Source organism: Ciconia boyciana, chromosome 27 (genome assembly GCF_034638445.1).
Source record: "Ciconia boyciana chromosome 27, ASM3463844v1, whole genome shotgun sequence".
Taxonomy (NCBI): Eukaryota; Metazoa; Chordata; class Aves; order Ciconiiformes; family Ciconiidae; genus Ciconia; species Ciconia boyciana.
Genome location: NC_132960.1, coordinates 1,777,394 through 1,798,601, shown reverse-complemented (window position 1 = coordinate 1,798,601; position 21,208 = coordinate 1,777,394). Strand labels below are relative to the sequence as shown.

General features: G+C 64.7%; 2 protein-coding genes across 3 annotated transcripts; both read right to left on the bottom strand.

Annotated features, from left to right (window-relative positions):
• Nucleotides 1-11,208: 11,208 nt before the first annotated feature.
• SMUG1 (single-strand-selective monofunctional uracil-DNA glycosylase 1) lies at nt 11,209-13,760 on the bottom strand. Of its 2 annotated transcripts, none has more exons than XM_072847130.1 (3): nt 13,437-13,760; nt 12,536-12,886; nt 11,209-12,199 (listed from the first exon to the last, which is right to left on the bottom strand). In XM_072847130.1, the coding sequence occupies exons 1-3, from the start codon at nt 13,734-13,736 to the stop codon at nt 11,570-11,572; spliced, it is 1,281 nt and encodes a 426-aa protein (XP_072703231.1). In that variant the 5' UTR covers nt 13,737-13,760; the 3' UTR covers nt 11,209-11,569. The 2 variants fall into 2 exon arrangements, with proteins under 2 accessions (XP_072703231.1, XP_072703232.1); XM_072847131.1 differs by having other exon boundaries at nt 12,563-12,886.
• Nucleotides 13,761-14,719: 959 nt separating this feature from the next.
• CBX5 (chromobox 5) lies at nt 14,720-20,977 on the bottom strand. Its single transcript, XM_072847134.1, is given in 6 exon segments — nt 14,720-14,899; nt 15,014-15,111; nt 18,552-18,738; nt 18,803-18,958; nt 20,846-20,925; nt 20,927-20,977. Coding segments are annotated over 6 exon segments (723 nt in total). The 3' UTR covers nt 14,720-14,748.
• Between the last annotated feature and the right edge of the window lie 231 nt (nt 20,978-21,208).

Here is a 21,208-nt window from a genome sequence, read left to right as displayed (position 1 = left end):
TCCTCCTCCTCCTCCTCCTCCTCCTCCTCCTCCTCCTCCCCCTCCCTGCGGGATGGGGCCTGGGGGCAGGATCCGGCCCCCGGGCTGGGTACCGGGGGTGCCACCCCCCATTTCCCCATCCCCAAACGGGGCCAAACCCCGGCCCCCCCCTCCCGGGGCCCACCCCCCCGCACCCCACCCCTCCCCCAATAAAAAACCGGGCCCGATCCCCCCCCGCAGCTGATTTTTGGGTTGGTTTTCCCTTTTTTTTTTTTTTTGGCACCCTGGGGGAGCGAAGCGGCGTCTCATACCGGGGGTCCCCAGCTGGGTGCTGGGTTGGGGCGGGGACCCTCCCACCCGCTTGCCCATCGCTCCCAGTGCTCCCAGTGCTCCCAGTAACCCCCGCTCTGCCCCCGCCAGGGACGGATCCTGCCAGGGCTGGGGGGGTCGTGATGGGGTGCAAACGGGGCCTGGATCCGACCCCATTTACGGAGCCACGTGTGGCCAAGCCCGGGGGGCCTTTCCCTCTCCGACTTCTTTTCTTGCATGGAAGAAATAAAAGAAGACACGGAAATGGGGCAAAAAAGGGGGAATTTCACACCAAAACTCCCTCCCCGGCTTCTCCTTTCCAACCGCGGGGAGATTTACGGGTGCGATCGCTCCTATAAATCACCGCCGCCTTTTTTCCTCCGGCCCAGGCAGAAACGCAAACACCTGCACCTGATTATTTCTCCTTTAAACAGAAAAGCAGGTGCCGACAGCCCCCCCCCCCCCAAAAAAAAATATAAATCCTGGTGGAAATCCCGGCCGCAGGATCCGTGCGTCTCCCTATGGCCGTGGAGGACGAAGCCGCAGCAGCTCCGTCGACGGGGTGTAAATCCGGGCGCGGTGGATACCGGATTTGTTCCCACATCACTTTTGTATCCCCGCGAGGGAGATTTGGGGTGAAAAGTGGGGTTTTGGGGTGTTCTTGGCTGCAGGCAGGTGGAATAAAGCTCTTTTTCTGGGTTATTTCGGGTGGTGGGTGTGAATCCCCCCACCCCACCCCAGGGGAGCTCAGGGTTGGGGGTTTTGCTTCTCCCCGAATCCCCGCGCCCAGGCCCTGGGGAGGGGGGGGGGGGGCCACCCCGGCTTTGGGGCACCGAACCCCATCCCCGTCCCAAAGCGGCTGCAGCCGTCGGAGCCGCTTGGACGGAGCCACAGGCGGCCGGAGCATCCACCTCCCGCCCCAAACTCCCCTCCCCAGCCCCACACTCCCTTTCCTCACCCCAAATTCCCTTCCCCAGCCCCACGTTCCCTCCTCCAGCCCCCAAATTCCCTTCCCAAACCCCAAATTCCCTTCCCTAACCCCAAACTCCCTCCTCCAGCCCCACGCTCCCTTCCTTAACCCCTAGCCCTGCTTCTCCAGCCCCACATTCCCTTTCCCAGCCCCACACCCACTTTCTCAGCCCCACACCCCCTTTCTCAGCCCCACGTTCCTTTTCCCAGCCCCACATTCCTTTTCCCAGCCCCACATTCCCTCCTCCAGCCCCACACTCCCTTTCCCAGCCCCACATTCCCTCCTCCAGCCCCACACTCCCTTTCCCAGCCCCACATTCCCTCCTCCAGCCCCACACCCCCTTTCTCAGCCCCACGTTCCTTTTCCCAGCCCCACATTCCCTTTCCCAGCCCCACATTCCCTCCTCCAGCCCCACATTCCCTTTCCCAGCCCCACACCCGCTTTCTCAGCCCCACACCCCCTTTCTCAGCCCCACACTCCCTTTCCCAGCCCCACACTCCCTTTCCCAGCCCCACATTCCATCCTCCAGCCCCACATTCCCTTTCCCAGCCCCACACTCCCTCCTCCAGCCCCACACTCCCTCCTCCAGCCCCACATTCCTTTTCCCAGCCCCACACTCCCTTTCCCAGCCCCACACTCCCTCCTCCAGCCCCACATTCCCTTTCCCAGCCCCACATTCCATCCTCCAGCCCCACATTCCCTTTCCCAGCCCCACATTCCATCCTCCAGCCCCACATTCCCTTTCCCAGCCCCACACTCCCTCCTCCAGCCCCACATTCCTTTTCCCAGCCCCACACTCCCTTTCCCAGCCCCACACTCCCTCCTCCAGCCCCACATTCCCTTTCCCAGCCCCACATTCCATCCTCCAGCCCCACATTCCCTTTCCCAGCCCCACATTCCATCCTCCAGCCCCACATTCCCTTTCCCAGCCCCACACTCCCTCCTCCAGCCCCACACTCCCTTTCCCAGCCCCACATTCCCTTTCCCAGCCCCACACTCCCTCCTCCAGCCCCACCCGCCCCACGGGAGCCCCATCCCAGCTCCCACGGCCACGACCCCCTCCCTGGGGCGCCCGCAGGCCAAAGCAGCCTCACCCCGCCTGACCCCCGAGCGTCACCACCCCCGGGGTGCCAACCCTTTGGGGTGACGCTGCTGCGCCCCAGCCCCATTCCCCCACTGCGGGGACGGGAGTGGGGGGGATTCACCCCCCGAGTGACCCGGCCGCATTCTGGCCCGTGGGAGAAGCTCCCCTGGCACCAGCCGTGACCTTGCCAGCCCCAAACCGGCAGGTTTTTCCCTCTAAAAGGGCTTTTTTCCCCTCTAAAATGACTTTTTCCCCCTAAAAGAGCTTTTTTTTCCCTGTAAAAGGGCTTTTTTCCCTGTAAAAGGGCTTTTTTCCCCTCTAGAAGGGCTTTTTTTTCTCCTCAAGAAGGGCTTTTTTTCCCACTAAAAGGCCTTTTTCCCCCCTAAAATGACTTTTTCCCCCTAAAAGAGCTTTTTTCCCCTGTAAAAGGGCTTTTTTCCCTGTAAAAGGGCTTTTTTTCCCCTCTAGAAGGGCTTTTTTTCCCCTCTAGAAGGGCTTTTCCCCCTCTAGAATGGCTTTTTCCCCTCTAAAAGGGCTTTTTTCCCCTCTAAAAGGGCTTTATTCCCCCTCAAAAAGGGCTTTTTCCCCTTGAAAAGGGCTGGTTTTCCCCTCTAAAAGGACTTTTTCCTCTCTAAATGCCTTTTCCCCTCTAAAAGGGCTTTTTCCCCCTCTAAATGCCTTTTTCCCCTCTAAAAGGGCTTTTTCCCCCCCTCTAAATGGCTTTTCCCCTCTTAAAGGTCTTCCCTCCCCCAAAAAGGGCTTTTTTTTCCTCTAAAAGGGCTTTCCCCCCGTCTAAATGGCTTTTTTCCCTCTAAAAGGGCTTTTCCCCTCTTTCCTTCCTCCTTCCTCGCCCCGACGGCCGCTCGCTCGCTCCTTCTCCCCCTTCCTCTCCTGCCATGTCAAGAACGGGGGAACAAAACCCATCTCATGCAAAGCAGCCAGCGAGGGGAGGGAAAAAAAAAAGAGATGTTTTTTATTGGAAAAGATGACATTTTTATTGTCTCTTGTATTGTGCTATTTTCTTTTTTTTATTACCCAGTTCCAGCTTTATTTTAGCCAGTAACAGAAGTGAAATTATTTTTCCAAGAGGGTTTTTATTTTTTTTTTTATTTTTTTCCCCCTTTTTCATATCCACATTTCCTTTTTAAACACTCTATTAGAAAAATATTGCCTGGCAGCTGGGACGCAGGCACCGAGAGAGGCGTGAATACAGCACGGGGAGGGGGGGGGCAGCGAGTAATAAAAAATAAAAGGAACCAATAAAGATTAATTATCTAATTAACAGAGACATAAAATATAGAGTGGAATAAATAAGCCTCTTGCCAAAAATTGGGGAGGGGTTTGTGCAGAGGGACGGTGGGGGAGGGCAGGGAGGGGATCCTACCTGCGGGTGGGAAGCACGGCCTGATCCTGCAGGTCCCCAACACTTTGCTGGGCACAAAACCCCACGTTTCGCCTCTTTCCACCCCAAAACGTGGCTGGGAAGGGTGGGTGGGGAGCGGTGAGGGGGCTCCAGGGGGACGGGGTGAGCGGCCCCCCCTCCGCTCCGGCGCAGAGGCCGCCCGGTCCCGGGGGGAGCAGTGCCGGAGCTGCGGGGGCTCGGGGCACCCCCGGATTTGTGGTGGGCCCGAATCTGTGACATCCCCAACCCCACAGCATCCCAGTCCCGCACATCCCAGTCCCGCTCATCCCAGTCCCGCTCATCCCAGTCCCACACACCCCAGTCCCACACACCCCAGTCCCACACACCCCAGTCCCACACACCCCAGTCCCACTCCCGCACACCCCAGTCCCGCACACCCCAGTCCCGCTTATCCTAATCCTGCACATCCCAGTCCCGCACGTCGCAGTCCCACAAGTCCCAGTCCCACACATCCCAGTCCCACACACCCCACTCCCACTCCCGCACGCCCCACTCCTGCTCATCCCACTCCCGCATGCCCCAGTCCCACACATCCCAGTCCCGCACACCCCACTCCCACTCCCGCACACCCCACTCCACTCCCGCACACCCCACTCCCGCACGCCCCGCTCCTGCACGCCCCGCCCCCACTGCCGCACGCCCCACCCCACTCCCGCACACCCCACTCCCGCCCGCCCCACTCCCGCACGCCCCACTCCCGCACGCCCCACTCCCACTCCCGCACGCCCCACTCCCACACACCCCACTCCCGCACGCCCCACTCCCGCACGCCCCACTCCACTCCTGCACGCCCCACTCCCACTCCCGCACACCCCACCCCACTCCCGCACGCCCCACTCCACTCCCGCACACCCCACTCCCGCACGCCCCGCTCCTGCACGCCCCGCTCCCACTCCCGCACACCCCACTCCCACACACCCCACTCCCGCAGCAAAGCTCCGGCTCCGGGGACCCCCGGGGCGGGGCCGCCGCTGCCGCTCCCCGCAGCTCTCTGCCTCTCTCTAGCGGCTTCTCCCCGCAGAGCCGGCCCGGCCCGCGGCTCCGCACAACCGGCTCCGGCGGCCGCGGGCAGCCCAGTGCCTCCCAGTTCGGCCCGGTGCCTCCCAGTCCAGTTCGGCCCGGTGCCCCGGCGCCGGAAGGAAGGGAGGAAGGAAGGGGGGAGGGAGGAAGGAAGGAAGGGGGGAGGGAGGGGGAGCGATGCGGGGAAGGAAGGAAGGAGGGATGGATGGGGAGGGAGGGAGGGATGGACAGAGGGACGGATGAAGGGGAGGAAGGAGGGAGGAAGGAGGGAGGGTGGGAGGGAGGGAGGGATGAAGGGGAGGAAGGAGAGAGGGAGGGATGAAGGGGAGGAAGGAGGGAGGGAGGGATGAAGAGGAGGAAGGAGGGAGGGAGGGATGAAGAGGAGGAAGGAGAAAGGGAGGGATGAAGAGGAGGAAGGAGGGAGGGAGGGATGAAGAGGAGGAAGGAGGGAGGAGGGATGAAGAGGAGGAAGGAGAAAGGGAGGGATGAAGAGGAGGAAGGAGAGAGGGAGGGATGAAGAGGAGGAAGGAGGGAGGGAGGGATGAAGAGGAGGAAGGAGGGAGGGAGGGATGAAGAGGAGGAAGGAGAAAGGGAGGGATGAAGAGGAGGAAGGAGAGCGGGAGGGATGAAGAGGAGGAAGGAGCGAGGGAGGGATGAAGAGGAGGAAGGAGGGAGGGAGGGATGAAGAGGAGGAAGGAGGGAGGGAGGGATGAAGAGGAGGAAGGAGAAAGGGAGGGATGAAGAGGAGGAAGGAGAGCGGGAGGGATGAAGAGGAGGAAGGAGGGAGGGAGGGATGAAGAGGAGGAAGGAGCGAGGGAGGGAGAAGTGGAGGAAGGAATGGAGGGAGGGAGGAGTGGAGTGATGGAAGGATGGATGGGGGATGGGATGGAGGGAGGGAGGGATAGAGGGAGGACGGGGAGGAAGGAGGGAGGGATAGAGGGAAGGACGGAGGGCAGGAGGGAAGGAAAGAGGGACGGAAGGACAGAGGGAGGACAGACCGGAGGGAAGGCGGAGGGTTCACCCCTGGGATCCACCAGCAGCTCCCGCCCGGGAGCGGGCGGCAGCGCGGGAGGAAGGCCGGGCTGCGCCGAGGGGAAGATGGAGCTGAAGGCCCAGGGCCATTCGCCGCTGCCCTGGCCCGGCTCCAGCTGCAGTAATTACATTCGCCCTGATTAAAAATTTCCCCTTCGTTTTCAATTAGCTTCGCCGTTCTTCTTCGCTTCCTCCCCAAACGCCGGCGGCCTCGTGGTGCGGCCCTCCCCCCCCCACACACTTCTGCAGAGGGGAAACTGAGGCAGGGAGCTGGGGGGGTGCTCACGGGGCCCCACGGGTATCGCAGGGTGTTTTAGGGGTTCACTGTGGGGTGCTCGCCAAGTACCCCCGTGTACATTGGGGTGTCCCTGGGGGGACGCGTGGTACCTGCAGGGTAGGAGGGGTGTTGGTGGCACCTATGGGGCACGTACGTGCTCCTCACGGGGTGTTGGTGGCACCTAAGGGCACCTACGTGCTCCTCACGGGGTGTTCATGGTACCTATAGGGCACCTACGTGCTCTTCATGGGGTGTTTGTGGCACCTATAGGGCACGTACGTGGTCCTCATCAAGTGTTCATGGCACCTATAGGGCACCTACGTGCTCCTCATGGGGTGTTTGTGGTACCTATAGGGCACCTACATGCTCCTCACGGGGTGTCGGTGGCACCTATAGGGCACCTACATGGTCCTCATGGGGCGCTCATGGTACCTATGGGGCACCTACGTGCTCCTCATCGAGTGTTTGTGGCACCTATAGGGCACCTACATGCTCCTCACGGGGTGTTCATGGCACCTATAGGGCACCTACGTGGTCCTCATAGGGTGTTTGTGGTACCTATGGGGCACCAACATGGTCCTCACGGGGTGTTCCCGGTACCTATAGGGCACCTACGTGCTCCTCATGGGGTGTTTGTGGCACCTATAGGGCACGCACGTGCTCCTCATGGGTGTTCCCGGTACCTATAGGGCACCTACGTGCTCCTCATGGGGTGTTTGTGGCACCTATAGGGCACGTACATGCTCCTCACGGGGTGTCGGTGGCACCTATAAGGCACCTATATGCTCCTCACGAGGTGTCGGTGGCACCTATAGGGCCCCTATATGCTCCTCAGGGGGTGTTCATGGCAGAAGGCGGCCGCCTGCGGAGCCTTCCCGGGCAGGGCCCGGATCACCCGGAGCTTTCCACCGGTCACCGGCACCGCCGAGGGAAGAGGAGGAAGAGGAGGAAGAGGAGGAGGAGGAGGAGGAGGAGGAGGAGGAGGAGGAGGAGGAGGAGGAGGAGGAGGAGGAGGAGGAAGGCCACGAGCCGGCGATGCCCCGTCCTTCCCGGACACGGATCCGGAGCCTTTTGCTTCCCCTCGTTCCTCTTCTCCATGGTTTTTCCCTTTTATTTAACGTAATCCCCTTAAAAAATTGAAAAAAAAAAAAAAAAAAAAAGGGAATAAACCGGCTGTTTCCCAGCGGGAACATCCGGTAGGTAGGGAAAAAAAAAAAAAAGGGTTTTTTAACCCAAACCCGGCCAGGCGAGCCCGGGGCCGTATCTGCTCTGTCCGTCCGTCCGTCCGTCCGTCCTCTCCCGCTGTTCGTCCCCCCGCCTCCCGGATTCTCCCCCCGCCTGCCTCGGCGGCTCTTTGTTTTTCCGTCCGTCTGTCCGTCCCTCGGGCTGTCCCGCGTTAACCGTCCCCATGTGGCGGCTGAGGAGGACAAACCCCCCCGGGGCGGCCCAAAAGGTGCCGAGCCGGCCCCCGTCTCGTCTCAAATCCCCTCAAACCCCCGTAATTAAACTCAAATTAGAAGCCCCCACCAGCCGAGGCCCCTTTTTCTCCCTTTTTCTCCCCAAATCCGAGAGGGAAACACCGGGAAGAGCCACGGGAGGGCCGGGCCCTCCCCCCAGCCGTCCTCCTCGACGGCGAAGCTTGAGCAAACGCGGACGGCTGCTCCCGCGCGTGGGCGGACGGACGGACGGACGGACGGACAGACGGACGGACAGACGGACGGACAGACGGACGGCCAGACGGGCGGACGCGGGACCTCGGCCCCGCCCCGGGGCTGCCGGTGCCGGCGCCGTCCCCGTCCCTCTCCCCGCCTTCCCCGTCACCGTCTGCCCACGCGTCCATCCGTCTGTCTGCGCGTCCCCTGTCCGTCCACACGCCCGCCCGCGCACCTATACATCTGTCTATCTGCATCCGTCTGTCCCTCCCTCCCTCCGTCCCTCCCTCCCTCCCTCCGTCCCTCCATTCCTCCGTCCGTCCCTCCCTCCGTCCCTCTGTCCCTCGATCCGTCCCTCCCTCCCTCCATCCGTCCCTCCGTCCGTCCGCCCCTCCATCCCTCTGTCCGTCCCTCCATCTGTCCCTCCCTCCCTCCGTCCCTCTCTCCGCTCCTCCATCCCTCTCTCCGCCCCTCCATCCCTCTGTCCGTCCGTCCGTCCGTCCGTCCCTCCCCCTCCATCTGTACTTTTCTGCAGCTCCGGGGCTGGTAAGCGCCAACCCCCGCTGCTCCCCTCGCCCGAGCCGGGGAGAACCCAGCGGGAGCCACCAACTCCCTCCCTGCTCCCACCCCTGCCTCTTCCTTCCATCCCATCCCTCTCCCTGCATCCCTCCCCTTCCCTCCCTCACCCCTCCCTTACCCCTCCCTCCCACCTTCCCTCCCTTCTCCCTCCCTCCCTCCTTCCTGCCTCACCCATCCCTCATCCCATCCCTCCATCCCTGCCTCACCCTTCCCTCCCTCCTTCCTTCCCTCCCTTCTCCCTCCCTCCTTCCTGCCTCTTCCTTCCATCCCATCCCCCTCCCTCCCTTCTCCCTCCCTCACCCACCCCTCCACCCATCCCATCCCTCCTTCCCCTCCCTCCCTCCATCCCTCCCTCCTGCCTCACCCACCCCTCCACCCATCCCATCCCATCCCTCCATCCCACCCCTTCCCTCCCTCCCTCCTTCCTGCCTCTTCCTTCCATCCCATCCCATCCCATCCCCCTCCCTCCCTCATCCCATCCCCCCTCCCCACCCTTCCACCCCACCCCTCCCTCTCCGGGGCAGACACCCACCCACCGGTGACCACGTCGGTGGGACAGGGCCCACCCAGCCGCCACCGCCACGGGGCCGCTCCTCGGCCGGGCTCGGACACTGGGTGCCAGCCGAGAGCCCCCTTCCCTTCCCCTTCCCTCTTCCCTTCTCTCTTTCCTCTTCCCTTCCCCTTCCTTCTTTCCTCTTCCCTCTTCCCCTTCCTTCTTCCCTTCCTTCTTCCCTTCCCCTTCCTCTTTCCTTCCCTTCCCCTTCCTTCTTCCCTTCCCTTCCTTCTTTCCTTCCCTTCCCCTTCCTTCTTCCCTTTTCCCTTCCCTCTTCCCTTCCCCTTCCTCTTTCCTTCCCTTCCCTTCCCCTTCCTTCTTCCCTTCCCTCTTCCCTTCCCCTTCCTCTTTCCTTCCCTTCCCCTTCCTCTTTCCTTCCCTTCCCTTCCCCTTCCTTCTTCCCTTCCCTCTTCCCTTCCCCTTCCACTTTCCTTCCCTTCCCCTTCCTCTTTCCTTCCCTTCCCCTTCCTTCTTCCCTTCCCTCTTCCCTTCCCCTCCCTCTTTCCTTCCCTTCCCCTTCCTTCTTCCCTTTTCCCTTCCCTCTTCCCTTCCCCTTCCTCTTTCCTTCCCTTCCCCTTCCTTCTTCCCTTCCCCTTCCCCAGGCTGCGGGAACCGACGGACCCCCGACTCCCCACGGAGCCTCGGCCTGGCGGCAGCGGCGCAGGGGAAGCGCGGCGGCCAGACGCCACCGTGGGCCGGAAACGCGGCGGCGCCCAGCCCCGCGCGCCGGCGGCCCCAGTTCCCCGGGAAAAAGCATTTCCTGGGCACTTCCCGGCGCTCGGGGCTCAGCGCCGGCGGCCGCTGCCGGCCCCGGGAACGGCGACCCGGGCGGCACAGCCGGGGTGACCGGGAGCGGCTGCCGCGGCGGTGGCGGGCGGCGTGGGGACGTAAAGCTGTCACCGGGGGGGTAAATCGGGGGCGGCGTCCCTGGGATGGGGTCCCGGGAGCTGGGAATGGGGGGGGAGAAATGGGGAGGGGGAAATGGGGAGGGAATTGGGAGAAATGGGAGTGGGGGGAATGGGGGGGGCAAATGGGAGGGAGAAATGGGGGGAATGGGGAGGGAGAAATGGGGAGGGAATTGGGAGAAATGGGAGTGGGGGAATGGGGTGGGGGCAAACGGGAGGGGAAATGGGGGAAATGGGGGGAGAAATGGGGAGGGAGAAAGGGGAGGGAATTGGGAGAAATGGGAGTGGGGGAATGGGGTGGGGGCAAACGGGAGGGGAAATGGGGAGGGGGAAATGGGGAGGGGGAAATGGGAGTGGGGGAATGGGGTGGGGGCAAACAGGAGGGGGAAATGGGGGAATGGGGAGGGGGGCAAATGGGGGAAATGGAAGAAATGGGAGTGGGGGAGCGGGGGACAAATGGGAGGGGGGAAATTGGGAGAAATGGGGGGCAAATAGGAGGGGGGAAATGAGAGGGGGAAATGGAGGGGGGGAAATGGGGAGGGGGAAATGGGGGAGTGGGGTGGGGGACAAGTCGGAGGGGGAAATGGGGAGGGAAGTGGGAAGGAATTGGGAGAAATGGGAGTGCGGGAAATCGGGAGGAGGGGAAATGGGGGAAATGGGGGGAATGGGGGGAAATGGGGTAGAAAATGGGGGGAAATGGGTGGAAATGGGGGGTGGGGCAGGCGCTGCCGCATTGGGGGGAGGGGAGGGCGTGGGGTGAGACCCGTGGGGTGGGATGGGGGCCGTACCCCGGGGGGGGTCCCTGCGTCCCCTCCGCCCCCCGCGGTGCCGGGTACCGGTACCGGGCTCTTCCGGTAAAGCCGCTGACTCATTAAGGGGCAAATTAATTACGCCGCGTCATTAATCAGGGCGGGCCCGGTTGGTGGCAGGTTGGTGACGGGCCCTTTGCGGGGGGGGGGAACCCCAGAAATTCAGGACACCCCCCCCCCCCCCCGCCAAAAGCTGGGGGACGGGGATGTCCCCCGGGGGTGACGGGCCCCCTCGGAGGGCGGTGGGGACATGGGGGCGGGGGGTGCAGGGTTGGGGGTCCCTGCACCCCCTTGGGTGTACCCCCACCCTACACCCCCACATCTGGTTACACCCCCAAACCCAGGTGTACCCCCACGCTGCACCCCCCCAAATCTGGTTATCCCCCCACCTGCACCCCCAAATCCGTGGGTGCCCTGGGGTGGGGGACCGCAGCGGGGACCCTCCAGGGGTAGGTGACCCCCCCCCCCCCACGGGGGACGGCACCCAAAGGACGACGCGGAGGCCACGGCCCCGCAGGACGCAGCGTTTATTGCCGGCAGGGGAAACTGAGGCACGGGGACGGAGGAGAGCCTCCCCCCCCCCCCCGGGGGAGCCCCTTCACGCCCGCATCCCCCGCCCCCGGGGACGCACCCGTGCCTCAGTTTCCCCCGCCAAGAGCAAGCAGGGGCACTGACCCCCGCGGGTTAAATAGCTTAAAAAACTCCCCCAAAACCCCAAAAAGGGAGATTTTAGGGGAAATAAAAAGGGGGAGGAGCCCCAAAGCTCAGTGGGGAAACTGAGGCACGGGGCGGGGGGCACGGCCAACACCCCCCATGGAATGTGGCGCCTCACAACCCCCCCTCCGCCCCCGAGGGCCTGTTTAGTGTTAAACTGGTTAAACTGGGAAGACTGGGTGGGTCGCGGGCAGAATTAACCCTTGGGGGGGGTTCTGCCCTGCGGCAAGGGGAAACTGAGGCACAGGGCGGGGGGGGGGGTGTCAGTCCCCCTTTCCCGGAAGGCGGGGCCCCACTTTGCTCTCAGCAGGGGAAACTGAGGCACGAATGCCAACCCGCCCCCCCCTCACCTCCCCGCCGCCCCCCTCCTTCTCCAACAACTCCAGCACCCCCAGTTCTCCCAGTCTCGCCTTGGCCACCTCCTCCCAGCCCCGGTTGGCGCGGGGGTTTCGGGGCGAGGGATGGGGTAACCCCTCGACGCGAACGGCCAGGCCGGAGGCCGCCAAGGCGCGTCGCGCCCGCCGCTCGGCGTAACGCCCCACGCCCACCACCAGCCCCACGCCCAGCAGCCCCACGGCTCGCGCCAACGCCCGGTCGCAGAGCCCCATCAATCGGTCGCGTTGGGCGGGGGGCAGCTCGGTGGGGGGCAAGTTCCGACCGCTGGAAGCGAGGAAGAGGAGGGGACAGTGGTTGTGGACGAAGCAGTGACGGAAAAAGAGGCGGGGGTCGGGGCAGAGGGTCCGGACCAGCCCCCAAAAGCGGGCGCCGCTCACCTCCGCCCGTTGGCAGGCCAGGCCCAGCACCGGGCGCTTGGGGTGCTCCGAGGGCGGCTTCTTCACCCCCCCGGCGACCTGCAGCCACTCCCGCACGTGCCAGGCTTCTCCGAAGGGCACCTGCGAGACGGGGAGAGGGGTCAGGGGGGGGCTCGTGCCCTCCCTGCCCACCCCCACACCCCCCGGGCACAGTTTCCCCTCCCTGGGGAGGGGTTCTGGGGGCAGCCCCAGGGAAAGGTCACCCCAAAACAGCCCTGGAGTTGACCACGTGCCTCCGCGCCTCAGTTTCCCTCGCCTCCGTGGGGACAGAGCGCGGCAACCCCCAGGCACCCCACGAGCACCCCCCGCGTGCCTCAGTTTCCCCCCCTCCTTCCGCTCCGCGGGGTGCGCAACCACCGCCCCCGTCACAGCCACCCTACAAACACCCCCAGCCCCAGGCCCGGCCTAAGTCCGTGCCTCAGTTTCCCCTCCCCGGTGCCACACCCCGGTCTGGGCCATGCCGAAAGGGCCGGGGTTCATGCCGAGGAAGAGGACGCGTTTCGGGGTGCGGCAGTAGCGGCGCACGAAGTCGCAGTGGGGTTCCCAGGCGTAGTCGAGGGGGTGGTAGACGTGGCTGACGGGGTCCCCGAAGGGCGGCAGCGCCTGCAGCAGCGCGCTCTGCTCCCGCTCCAGCCGCAGGAACCGCCCCGCCAGGTCATCCTCATCCTCCTCCTCCTCCTCTTCTTCCTCCTCCGCCACCGGCACAGGCTCCGTCACCGTCCCCGCCGTCTCAGCCGCGCTCTCCTCCATGCTGCCATCACCTGGTGCCTGCGGAGGGGACAGACGGGTGACAGGGCGGCCCCGGGGGGTGACAGGGCAGCCCCGGGCCGGGCGGGGGGGGGGAGGCCCCGTGGCCGGGGTGGAGGTGAGGGGGTGGCCCGTGTCGTGTCCCCCCCCCAGCTCTGCAATGGGGAAGGAAGAACCCCAGCGCCGCTCTGCCCCATCCCCTGCACCCCCAGGGCCGCCAAGTACCCCAGAGCACGGCCCTGCACCCCCCCGAGCCCCCCAACCGCCCCCTTACCCCAGCCCTGCGCCCCCAGGGCCCCCCAGCTGCCCCCCTACCCCGGCTCTGTGCCCCCAGGACCCCTAACACCGTCCTGCCCACCCCCGAGCCCCCCGCTGCCTCCCAGCCCCGGCCCTGCCCTCCCGCGAGCCCCCAACCCCAGGCCTAACCCCCCGAGCTCCCTCACTGCCCCCAGGCCGGCCCGGCCCTGCCCCCCAGTCCCCCCCGCCATCACTCCTCCTCCCGCAGCCCCCCAAATTCCCTAACGACGTCACGCGACGTCATATAACGTCACGCCGCCAGTTCGGGGCCTACCTGTTCGCAGCGCCGGGCCTCGCTGCCGCCCGACGGCCCCGCCCCTTGACCCGGCCCCGCCCCTCCACCCCCGACCCCGCGCGCAGTGCCTGCCGGGAGCTGGAGTCCGGCGGGTCCCGCCCACTCCGCCGCCTTCCCGGCGTGCCCCGCGCGGGGGGCGGGGCCGGGCCCTTTGTCTGCGCGGGGCGGTGCTGCGTCACGGGGCGGCACGCGGAGTTTCCCATCGTGCGGCGGGACACGCCCCCTCCCCCCCACCCCCCCCGTGGGGCGGCACGGGGACGCGCACACGCGTGGGAACATGGCGGGAACATGGAGGGGGGGGCACGGGGGGGGTCGTGACCCCACAGTGCCGGGCCACGCAGCTGGGAAAGGGGAGGAGAAAGGGGGCGTGGCCTCTCCCCGACCCCGCCCCTCCCCAGCGGGGGGGGGCGGTGCCGCGCAGGCTCCGGCGGCACAAGGGCGACCCCTAGCGGGGACGCGCGGTGTCGCGGCGGGGGGCGTGGCCGAGCCGGGGGTGGTGTCCCCGAGCGGGGATGGGGCCACCAGGGTCCCCCACCCCCCGCGGTGTCCCCAAGCCCCCAACCGCCCCCCTCGAACCCCCTTTCTCCGCCCACAAGGGTCCCCTCGCGTGTGTGTGTCCCCCATCCCTCCCGCCCCCCAATGTCCCCGTCCCGTCCCCCCCCCCCGGTGTCGGCCCTGCCCCGCCCCGGGCGGCAGCGCCGCCTCGCGCCCACCAGGTGGCGCCAGAGGCACAGCCGAGGGACCGGGGGCGGGGACAGAGCTGGCCCCGCCCCTTCCATACGGTGGGTGCCCTGAAATGGGGGGGCGGGGTTGTGTGTCCCTATCCGGGCTGGGGGGACCCAGTACCGGGCCATACTGGGGACACTGGGGGACCCCCTGTCACCTCCCCCCCCAGGATGAAGCGGCAGCTCCTGAAAAGTGACCGTTTATTGGAAGCAAATACGAGGGGGGGGGGACACACGGGGACACCGCGGGGACACCGCAGGGACACCCCGGCTAAAAACACCGACCTTAGAAAAACAGCAAAAAAACCAGGGCCGAGCCCCCCCAACCTGCCCCATCCCCTTGTCTGGGGGGGCGCGGGGAGGGGGGGGACCCCCCTTCAGACACCCCCAAAAGGGGAGGGGGGGGTCCCCCCCCACCACCACGGGGCAGGACTGTCCCCTCCCCTGTCCCCAGGGGGGCTGCGGGGAGGGGCAGGGTGATCCCTGGGGACACGGGGCAGGGGAGGGGGGGAGACGAGACGAGATGATTTTGGGGGGGGGGCTATGTACAGGAGGGGGGGGCCGCCTTAGCTCCTGGGGGTCTCGCGCTCTTTGCTGTCCGTGTCCTCGGGGTAGGCGTGCCAGGTCAGCCGCTCCTCGTAGAAGGCGATGACAATTTGGGGACATTTGAGGTTCGCCTCCTTGGCCAGCACCAGGTCGGCTTCATCCGTGTCCTTCCTGGGGAGGGGGGCGGGGGGGGACAGAGAGAGAAAACAGGGGGGTCAGGGGGCTCTGGGGAACACACAGAAGGTGGCAGTCACCCCCCCTTGGGGACACGCGGGGTGGCCTCACCACTTCATGAGGAACATGAGGTCCCCGCAGGAGTCGGTGGCACCGATGATCTTCTCGGGCTCCAGCCCCCGCTCGAAGCCCCGGGCGATGTCGTTGCTCTGCAGATTTGGGGGGGAAAAAGGGGATTTGGGGGGGAGGGGGTGAGGCGGCGTGGGTGCGCTTGGGGTGGGGCAGGGGGGGACGGGGAGGGGGTCACAGCCCCGGTTTGTGACGGTTGGAGGTGACAGGGTTGGGGACACTCTCCCCAGGCTGGGGTCAGGGGGTGGTGTCGGTCTTTCGTGGTGGCACTGGGCACCCATCTCCATCACCAGGTGTCCATTGTCATCGCTGGGTGCCTGTCCCCATCGCCGGGTGCCTGTCCCCATCACGGGGACACTGGGTGCCTGTCCCCATGGCCAGGTGTCCATCCCCACCATGGGGACGCTGGGTGCCTGTCCCCATCCCTGGGTGCCTGTCCCTGTGGTGGGGACGTTGGGTGCCTGTCCCCATCGCTGGGTGCCTGTCCCCATCACGGGGACATTGGGTGCCTGTCCCCATCATGGAGACACCAGGTGCCTGTCCCTGTGGTGGGGACGCCAGCTGCCTGTCCCCATGATGGGGATTCTGGGTGCCCGTCCCCATCACAGGGACATCGGGTGCCTGTCCCCATCACTGGGTGCCTGTCCCCACAGCTAGGTGCCCGTCCCCATCACAGGGACATCGGGTGCCTGTCCCCATCGCCAGGTGCCTGTGCCCACCATGGAGACACCAGGTGCCTGTCCTTGTGATGGGGACACCAGCTGCCTGTCCCCATGATGGGGACATTGGATGCCTGTCCCCATCCCTGGGTGCCTGTCCCCATGGCTGGGTGTCCATCCCCATCACGGGGACACTGGGTGCCTGTCCCCATGGCCGAGTGTCCATCCCCATCACGGGGACACTGGGTGCCTGTCCCCATGGCCGAGTGTCCATCCCCATCACGGGGACGCTGGGTGCCTGTCCCCATCCCTGGGTGCCTGTCCCTGTGGTGGGGACGTTGGGTGCCTGTCCCCATCGCTGGGTGCCTGTCCCCATCACGGGGACATTGGGTGCCTGTCCCCATCATGGAGACACCAGGTGCCTGTCCCTGTGGTGGGGACGCCAGCTGCCTGTCCCCATGATGGGGATTCTGGGTGCCCGTCCCCATCACAGGGACATCGGGTGCCTGTCCCCATCACTGGGTGCCTGTCCCCACAGCTAGGTGCCCGTCCCCATCACAGGGACATCGGGTGCCTGTCCCCATCGCCGGGTGCCTGTGCCCACCATGGAGACACCAGGTGCCTGTCCTTGTGATGGGGACACCAGCTGCCTGTCCCCATGATGGGGACATTGGATGCCTGTCCCCATCCCTGGGTGCCTGTCCCCATGGCTGGGTGTCCATCCCCATCACGGGGACACTGGGTGCCTGTCCCCATGGCCGAGTGTCCATCCCCATCACGGGGACACTGGGTGCCTGTCCCCATGGCCGAGTGTCCATCCCCATCACGGGGACGCTGGGTGCCTGTCCCCATCCCTGGGTGCCTGTCCCTGTGGTGGGGACGTTGGGTGCCTGTCCCCATCGCTGGGTGCCTGTCCCCATCACGGGGACATTGGGTGCCTGTCCCCATCATGGAGACACCAGGTGCCTGTCCCTGTGGTGGGGACGCCAGCTGCCTGTCCCCATGATGGGGATTCTGGGTGCCTGTCCCCACAGCTAGGTGCCCGTCCCCATCACAGGGACATCGGGTGCCTGTCCCCATCACTGGGTGCCTGTCCCCACAGCTAGGTGCCCGTCCCCATCACAGGGACATCGGGTGCCTGTCCCCATCGCCAGGTGCCTGTGCCCACCATGGAGACACCAGGTGCCTGTCCTTGTGATGGGGACACCAGCTGCCTGTCCCCATGATGGGGACGTTGGATGCCTGTCCCTATCCCTGGGTGCCTGTCCCCATGGCCGAGTGTCCATCCCCATCACGGGGACACTGGGTGCCTGTCCCCATGGCCAAGTGTCCATCCCCATCACGGGGACACTGGGTGCCTGTCCCCATGGCCAAGTGTCCATCCCCATCACGGGGACACTGGGTGCCTGTCCCCATGGACGAGTGTCCATCCCCATCACGGGGACATTGGGTGCCTGTCCCCATGGCCAAGTGTCCATCCCCATCACGGGGACGCTGGGTGCCTGTCCCCATCCCTGGGTGCCTGTCCCTGTGGTGGGGATGCTGGGTGCCTGTCCCCATCACCGTGTGCCTGTCCCCATCACGGGGACGTTGGGTGCCTGTCCCCATGGCCAGGTGTCCATCCCCATCATGGGGACGCTGGGTGCCTGTCCCCATCCCTGGGTGCCTGTCCCCATCATGGGGACATTGGGTGCCTGTCCCCATCCCTGGATGCCTGTCCCTGTGGTGGGGATGCTGGGTGCCTGTCCCCATCACGGGGACGTTGGGTGCCTGTCCCCATGGCCAGGTGTCCATCCCCATCACGGGGACATTGGGTGCCTGTCCCCATGGCTGGGTGCCTGTCCCCATCATGGGGACATTGGGTGCCTGTCCCCATCCCTGGGTGCCTGTCCCCATCGCCGGGTGCCTGTCCCTATCACGGGGACGTTGGGTGCCTGTCCCCATCCCTGGATGCCTGTCCCTGTGGTGGGGATGCTGGGTGCCTGTCCCCATCACCGTGTGCCTGTCCCCATCACGGGGACGTTGGGTGCCTGTCCCCATGGCTGGGTGCCTGTCCCCATCACGGGGACATTGGGTGCCTGTCCCCATCCCTGGGTGCCTGTCCCCATCGCCGGGTGCCTGTCCCCATCACGGGGACATTGGGTGCCTGTCCCCATGGCTCGGTGCCTGTCCCCATGGCCGAGTGTCCATCCCCATCACGGGGACATTGGGTGCCTGTCTCCATCACCGGGTGCCTGTCCCCATCACGGGGACGTTGGGTGCCCGTCCCCACGGCGTTACAGAACAAACTCCATTAACTGTATTCTCCTCCCTGAACAGTCTCGTTCAGCGCCAGCAGCTGCAGGAGCCGGAGCCTCCGGCCACAGGAGCCGACCAGCGTAAACTTCCTGATAAAACTAACGCTGCAAACCCAAAACTCGCCGAATCCAGCAGAGGGGAGCGGAAGGGAGAAGATAAGGACCGAGGAAATAATTCCAAGAGAATGAGATCACTTCAGAAGGCGGCCAGCCCAGCGACGGCGAAAACCAGTAAGAAATCAAGAGCCCACCGACCGAAATGAAGGGATTGGACTTGGGGATCGGGTGATGGGGGGTACGGGTATAATTGGGGGGCACCATCTAGGGTGGGGGCCCCTCTCCGGAGGCACCCGGCTCGAGCTGGCCCCTGAGAACTAATTAAAGAGGAATTGAAAACCTTCCCTCGGACCTGGCGTTAACCAGCGGGATCCCAGGGTGGGACCCCGTTACGGCGGCCGGCGTGCGTAAATCCTTAACAATGGCCGGGTGTCTGTCCCCATCCCTGGGTGTCTGTCCCCACCCTTGGGTGCCCGTCCCTGTCGTGGGGTGTTCCCCCCCGCTCACCTCCCTCTTCTTCTTGGCCTTGACGTCCTCCCCGCCGGCGGGCAGCCCTCCTTTCCTCTTGGCACCCTCCGCCTTCTCCCGCGGTTTGTTCCCGTCGCCCTCCTTCATCTTCTTATACTTCCTCATAAACTCCGAAATCAACTCCGGGCAATCCAGGTTCTTCTCCGGCTCCCAAGTGTTGTGTTCCCTGTCACCAAATGACCATCATCATCATCGTCATCGTCACCCTCCCCGTCCCGGGCGGTACTTACTCGGAGAAGCCCTTCCACTTGAGCAGGTACTCGGCCTGGCCCTTCACCACGCGCCGGTCCAGCACCTTCTCCACCACATACTCCTCCTCATCTCCCGAGGACGAGCTGTCGGCTGGCCGCTTGCTCCTCTTGCCCATAGCGCAGCGCCCACGGGTCCTGGGTGGGGACACGGGTGGGTTAGCGGGGACCCCCCTGCCACCCGTCGCCCCCCAAATCCAGAAGAAGAGGAGATGGCGGCGAAGGAGCAGGCGCTTCCCAATGCAATTTGGGTTAAAACCCCGAAAAACGGTGGGGATTTAGGCACAGGGAAATGTAGTTTGGGTTAAAGCCCCTAAAAGTGGTGGGGATTTAGGCACAGGGACATGTAATTTGGGTTAAAACCCCCAAAAAGGGTGGGCATTTAGGCACAGGGACATGTAATTTGGGTTAAAACCCCGAAAAATGGTGGGCATTTAGGCACAGGGAAATGTAGTTTGGGTTAAAACCCCCAAAAAGGGTGGGCATTTAGGCACAGGGACATGTAATTTGGGTTAAAACCCCGAAAAACGGTGGGGATTTAGGCACAGGGACATGTAATTTGGGTTAAAACCCCGAAAAACGGTGGGGATTTAGGCACAGGGACATGTAATTTGGGTTAAAACCCCAAAAAACGGTGGGGATTTAGGCACAGGGACATGTAATTTGGGTTAAAACCCCGAAAAACGGTGGGCATTTAGGCACAGGGAAATGTAGTTTGGGTTAAAACCCTGAAAAACGGTGGGGATTTAGGCACAGGGAAATGTAGTTTGGGTTAAAACCCTGAAAAACGGTGGGGATTTAGGCACAGGGAAATGTAGTTTGGGTTAAAACCCCGAAAAACGGTGGGGATTTAGGCACAGGGACATGTAATTTGGGTTAAAACCCCCAAAAAGGGTGGGCATTTAGGCACAGGGAAATGCTTTGGTGGAAAAGCCCATTTTCCCACCGATTTATAACACGGCAACAAAAAAATCACGCCTTTTTCAGGGGGTTTAAAGGCGAATTAAAAAGGGGTGAGGGGGGAAAAAGAGGGGGAACCCCACACTCCCCCTGTTTTGGGGTGAGTTTGCTGCTTAACAGCAAAGCCTCACAAGTTAAAACCCCAGGGGTTTAAAAAAAAACAGGTTTTAAGGCACGCAGCCAAAATGTGGGGGTTTTTTAAGTCCTGGTTTTAGCGGGTTTTTCTAAATTCAGCCCTAAAAAAACCCGATGGAGCCAGGAAATTCCTTGTCCTCCCCGTTCCCTGGGCGGCATTTCCTGACGGGGCCGGGCGGTGAAGGCCCAAACCAGTGTGATTTATCGGCGGTGGGTTTGGGTGTAAAAGGGGCGGATTTGGGTGTAAAAAGGGCAGTTTTGGGTGTAAAAAAGGCAGTTTTGGGGTGTAAAAGGGACAGGTTCGGGTGTAAAAAGGGCAGGTTTGGGTGTAAAAGGGATGGGGACGGAGCCCCGGGGCATCGCATCTCTAAAGCCGCGTGTGGGAGCCCTGGAGGAACAAAAGAAAAGCGCCGTTTTGAGGCAAAAAGTGCTGGTTTGAAGCAAAAAGTGCTGGTTTGAGGCAAAAAGCACCCCTTTGAGGCAAAAAAAGAGCCGCTTTGAGGGAAAAAAGGGCCCGTTTGAGGTAAAAAAGGACCCGTTTGGTTCGGCCTGGCTTGTCCCGGGGCCGGGCCGGTCCCGGGGGCGGCGGGGGCCCGGCCCGGCCCCGGTGTCAGGCGCTGCACAGAGGACCGGGCCGCGAGGGCGGGGCGAGCAGCGCGCCACCTCTCCCCATTGGCCGGCGGCGCCGCCGCATCCGCCTGCGCATTGGCTGAGCGCGCCGCCGCTCGCCACCGCCCCGCCCCGCCCACCAGCCACCGTTGGCCCAGCCGGCCGTCACTCCGCGCGCCGTCCCTCCCCTCCGCCGCCGCCATTGGCCGAACGGGGAGCCGCTCGCCCCTGCCGCCGCCATTGGCCAGCGCGCCTGCCCATCCCGCCGGCGGGGCCCGCCCCCGCCCTGCCCCCCATTCATCCGCCGCCCGCCGCCGCTACCTGGGCGGGGAGCGGCTCCGGCGCGGGCCCGTCCGCCGCGGTCTGGCCGCCCCTCCGAGCCGCCGCCGCTCCGCGCTCCGCCCGCCAAAACCGCCCGCAGCGCGCAGGCGCCGCCGGCCGCGCTCCGCGCATGCGTCCGCCCGCCCGCCCCCTCCGTCCGCCGCCCCGCGTTGCGCATGCGCCGAGCGAGGTCCACCTTGGGCGCCGGCGGGCGGGCGGCCCCTCCGAGCCGCCGCCGGGACTCGCCGCCGCGGCGCCGCCGCGCCCTGCTGCTGCCGCCCGCCGCGCCGCACTCGCCGACCTCCGCCGGGCCCGCCGCCGGCAGCGCTGAGCGACGCCCGCACCCGCCAATGGGAACGGCCG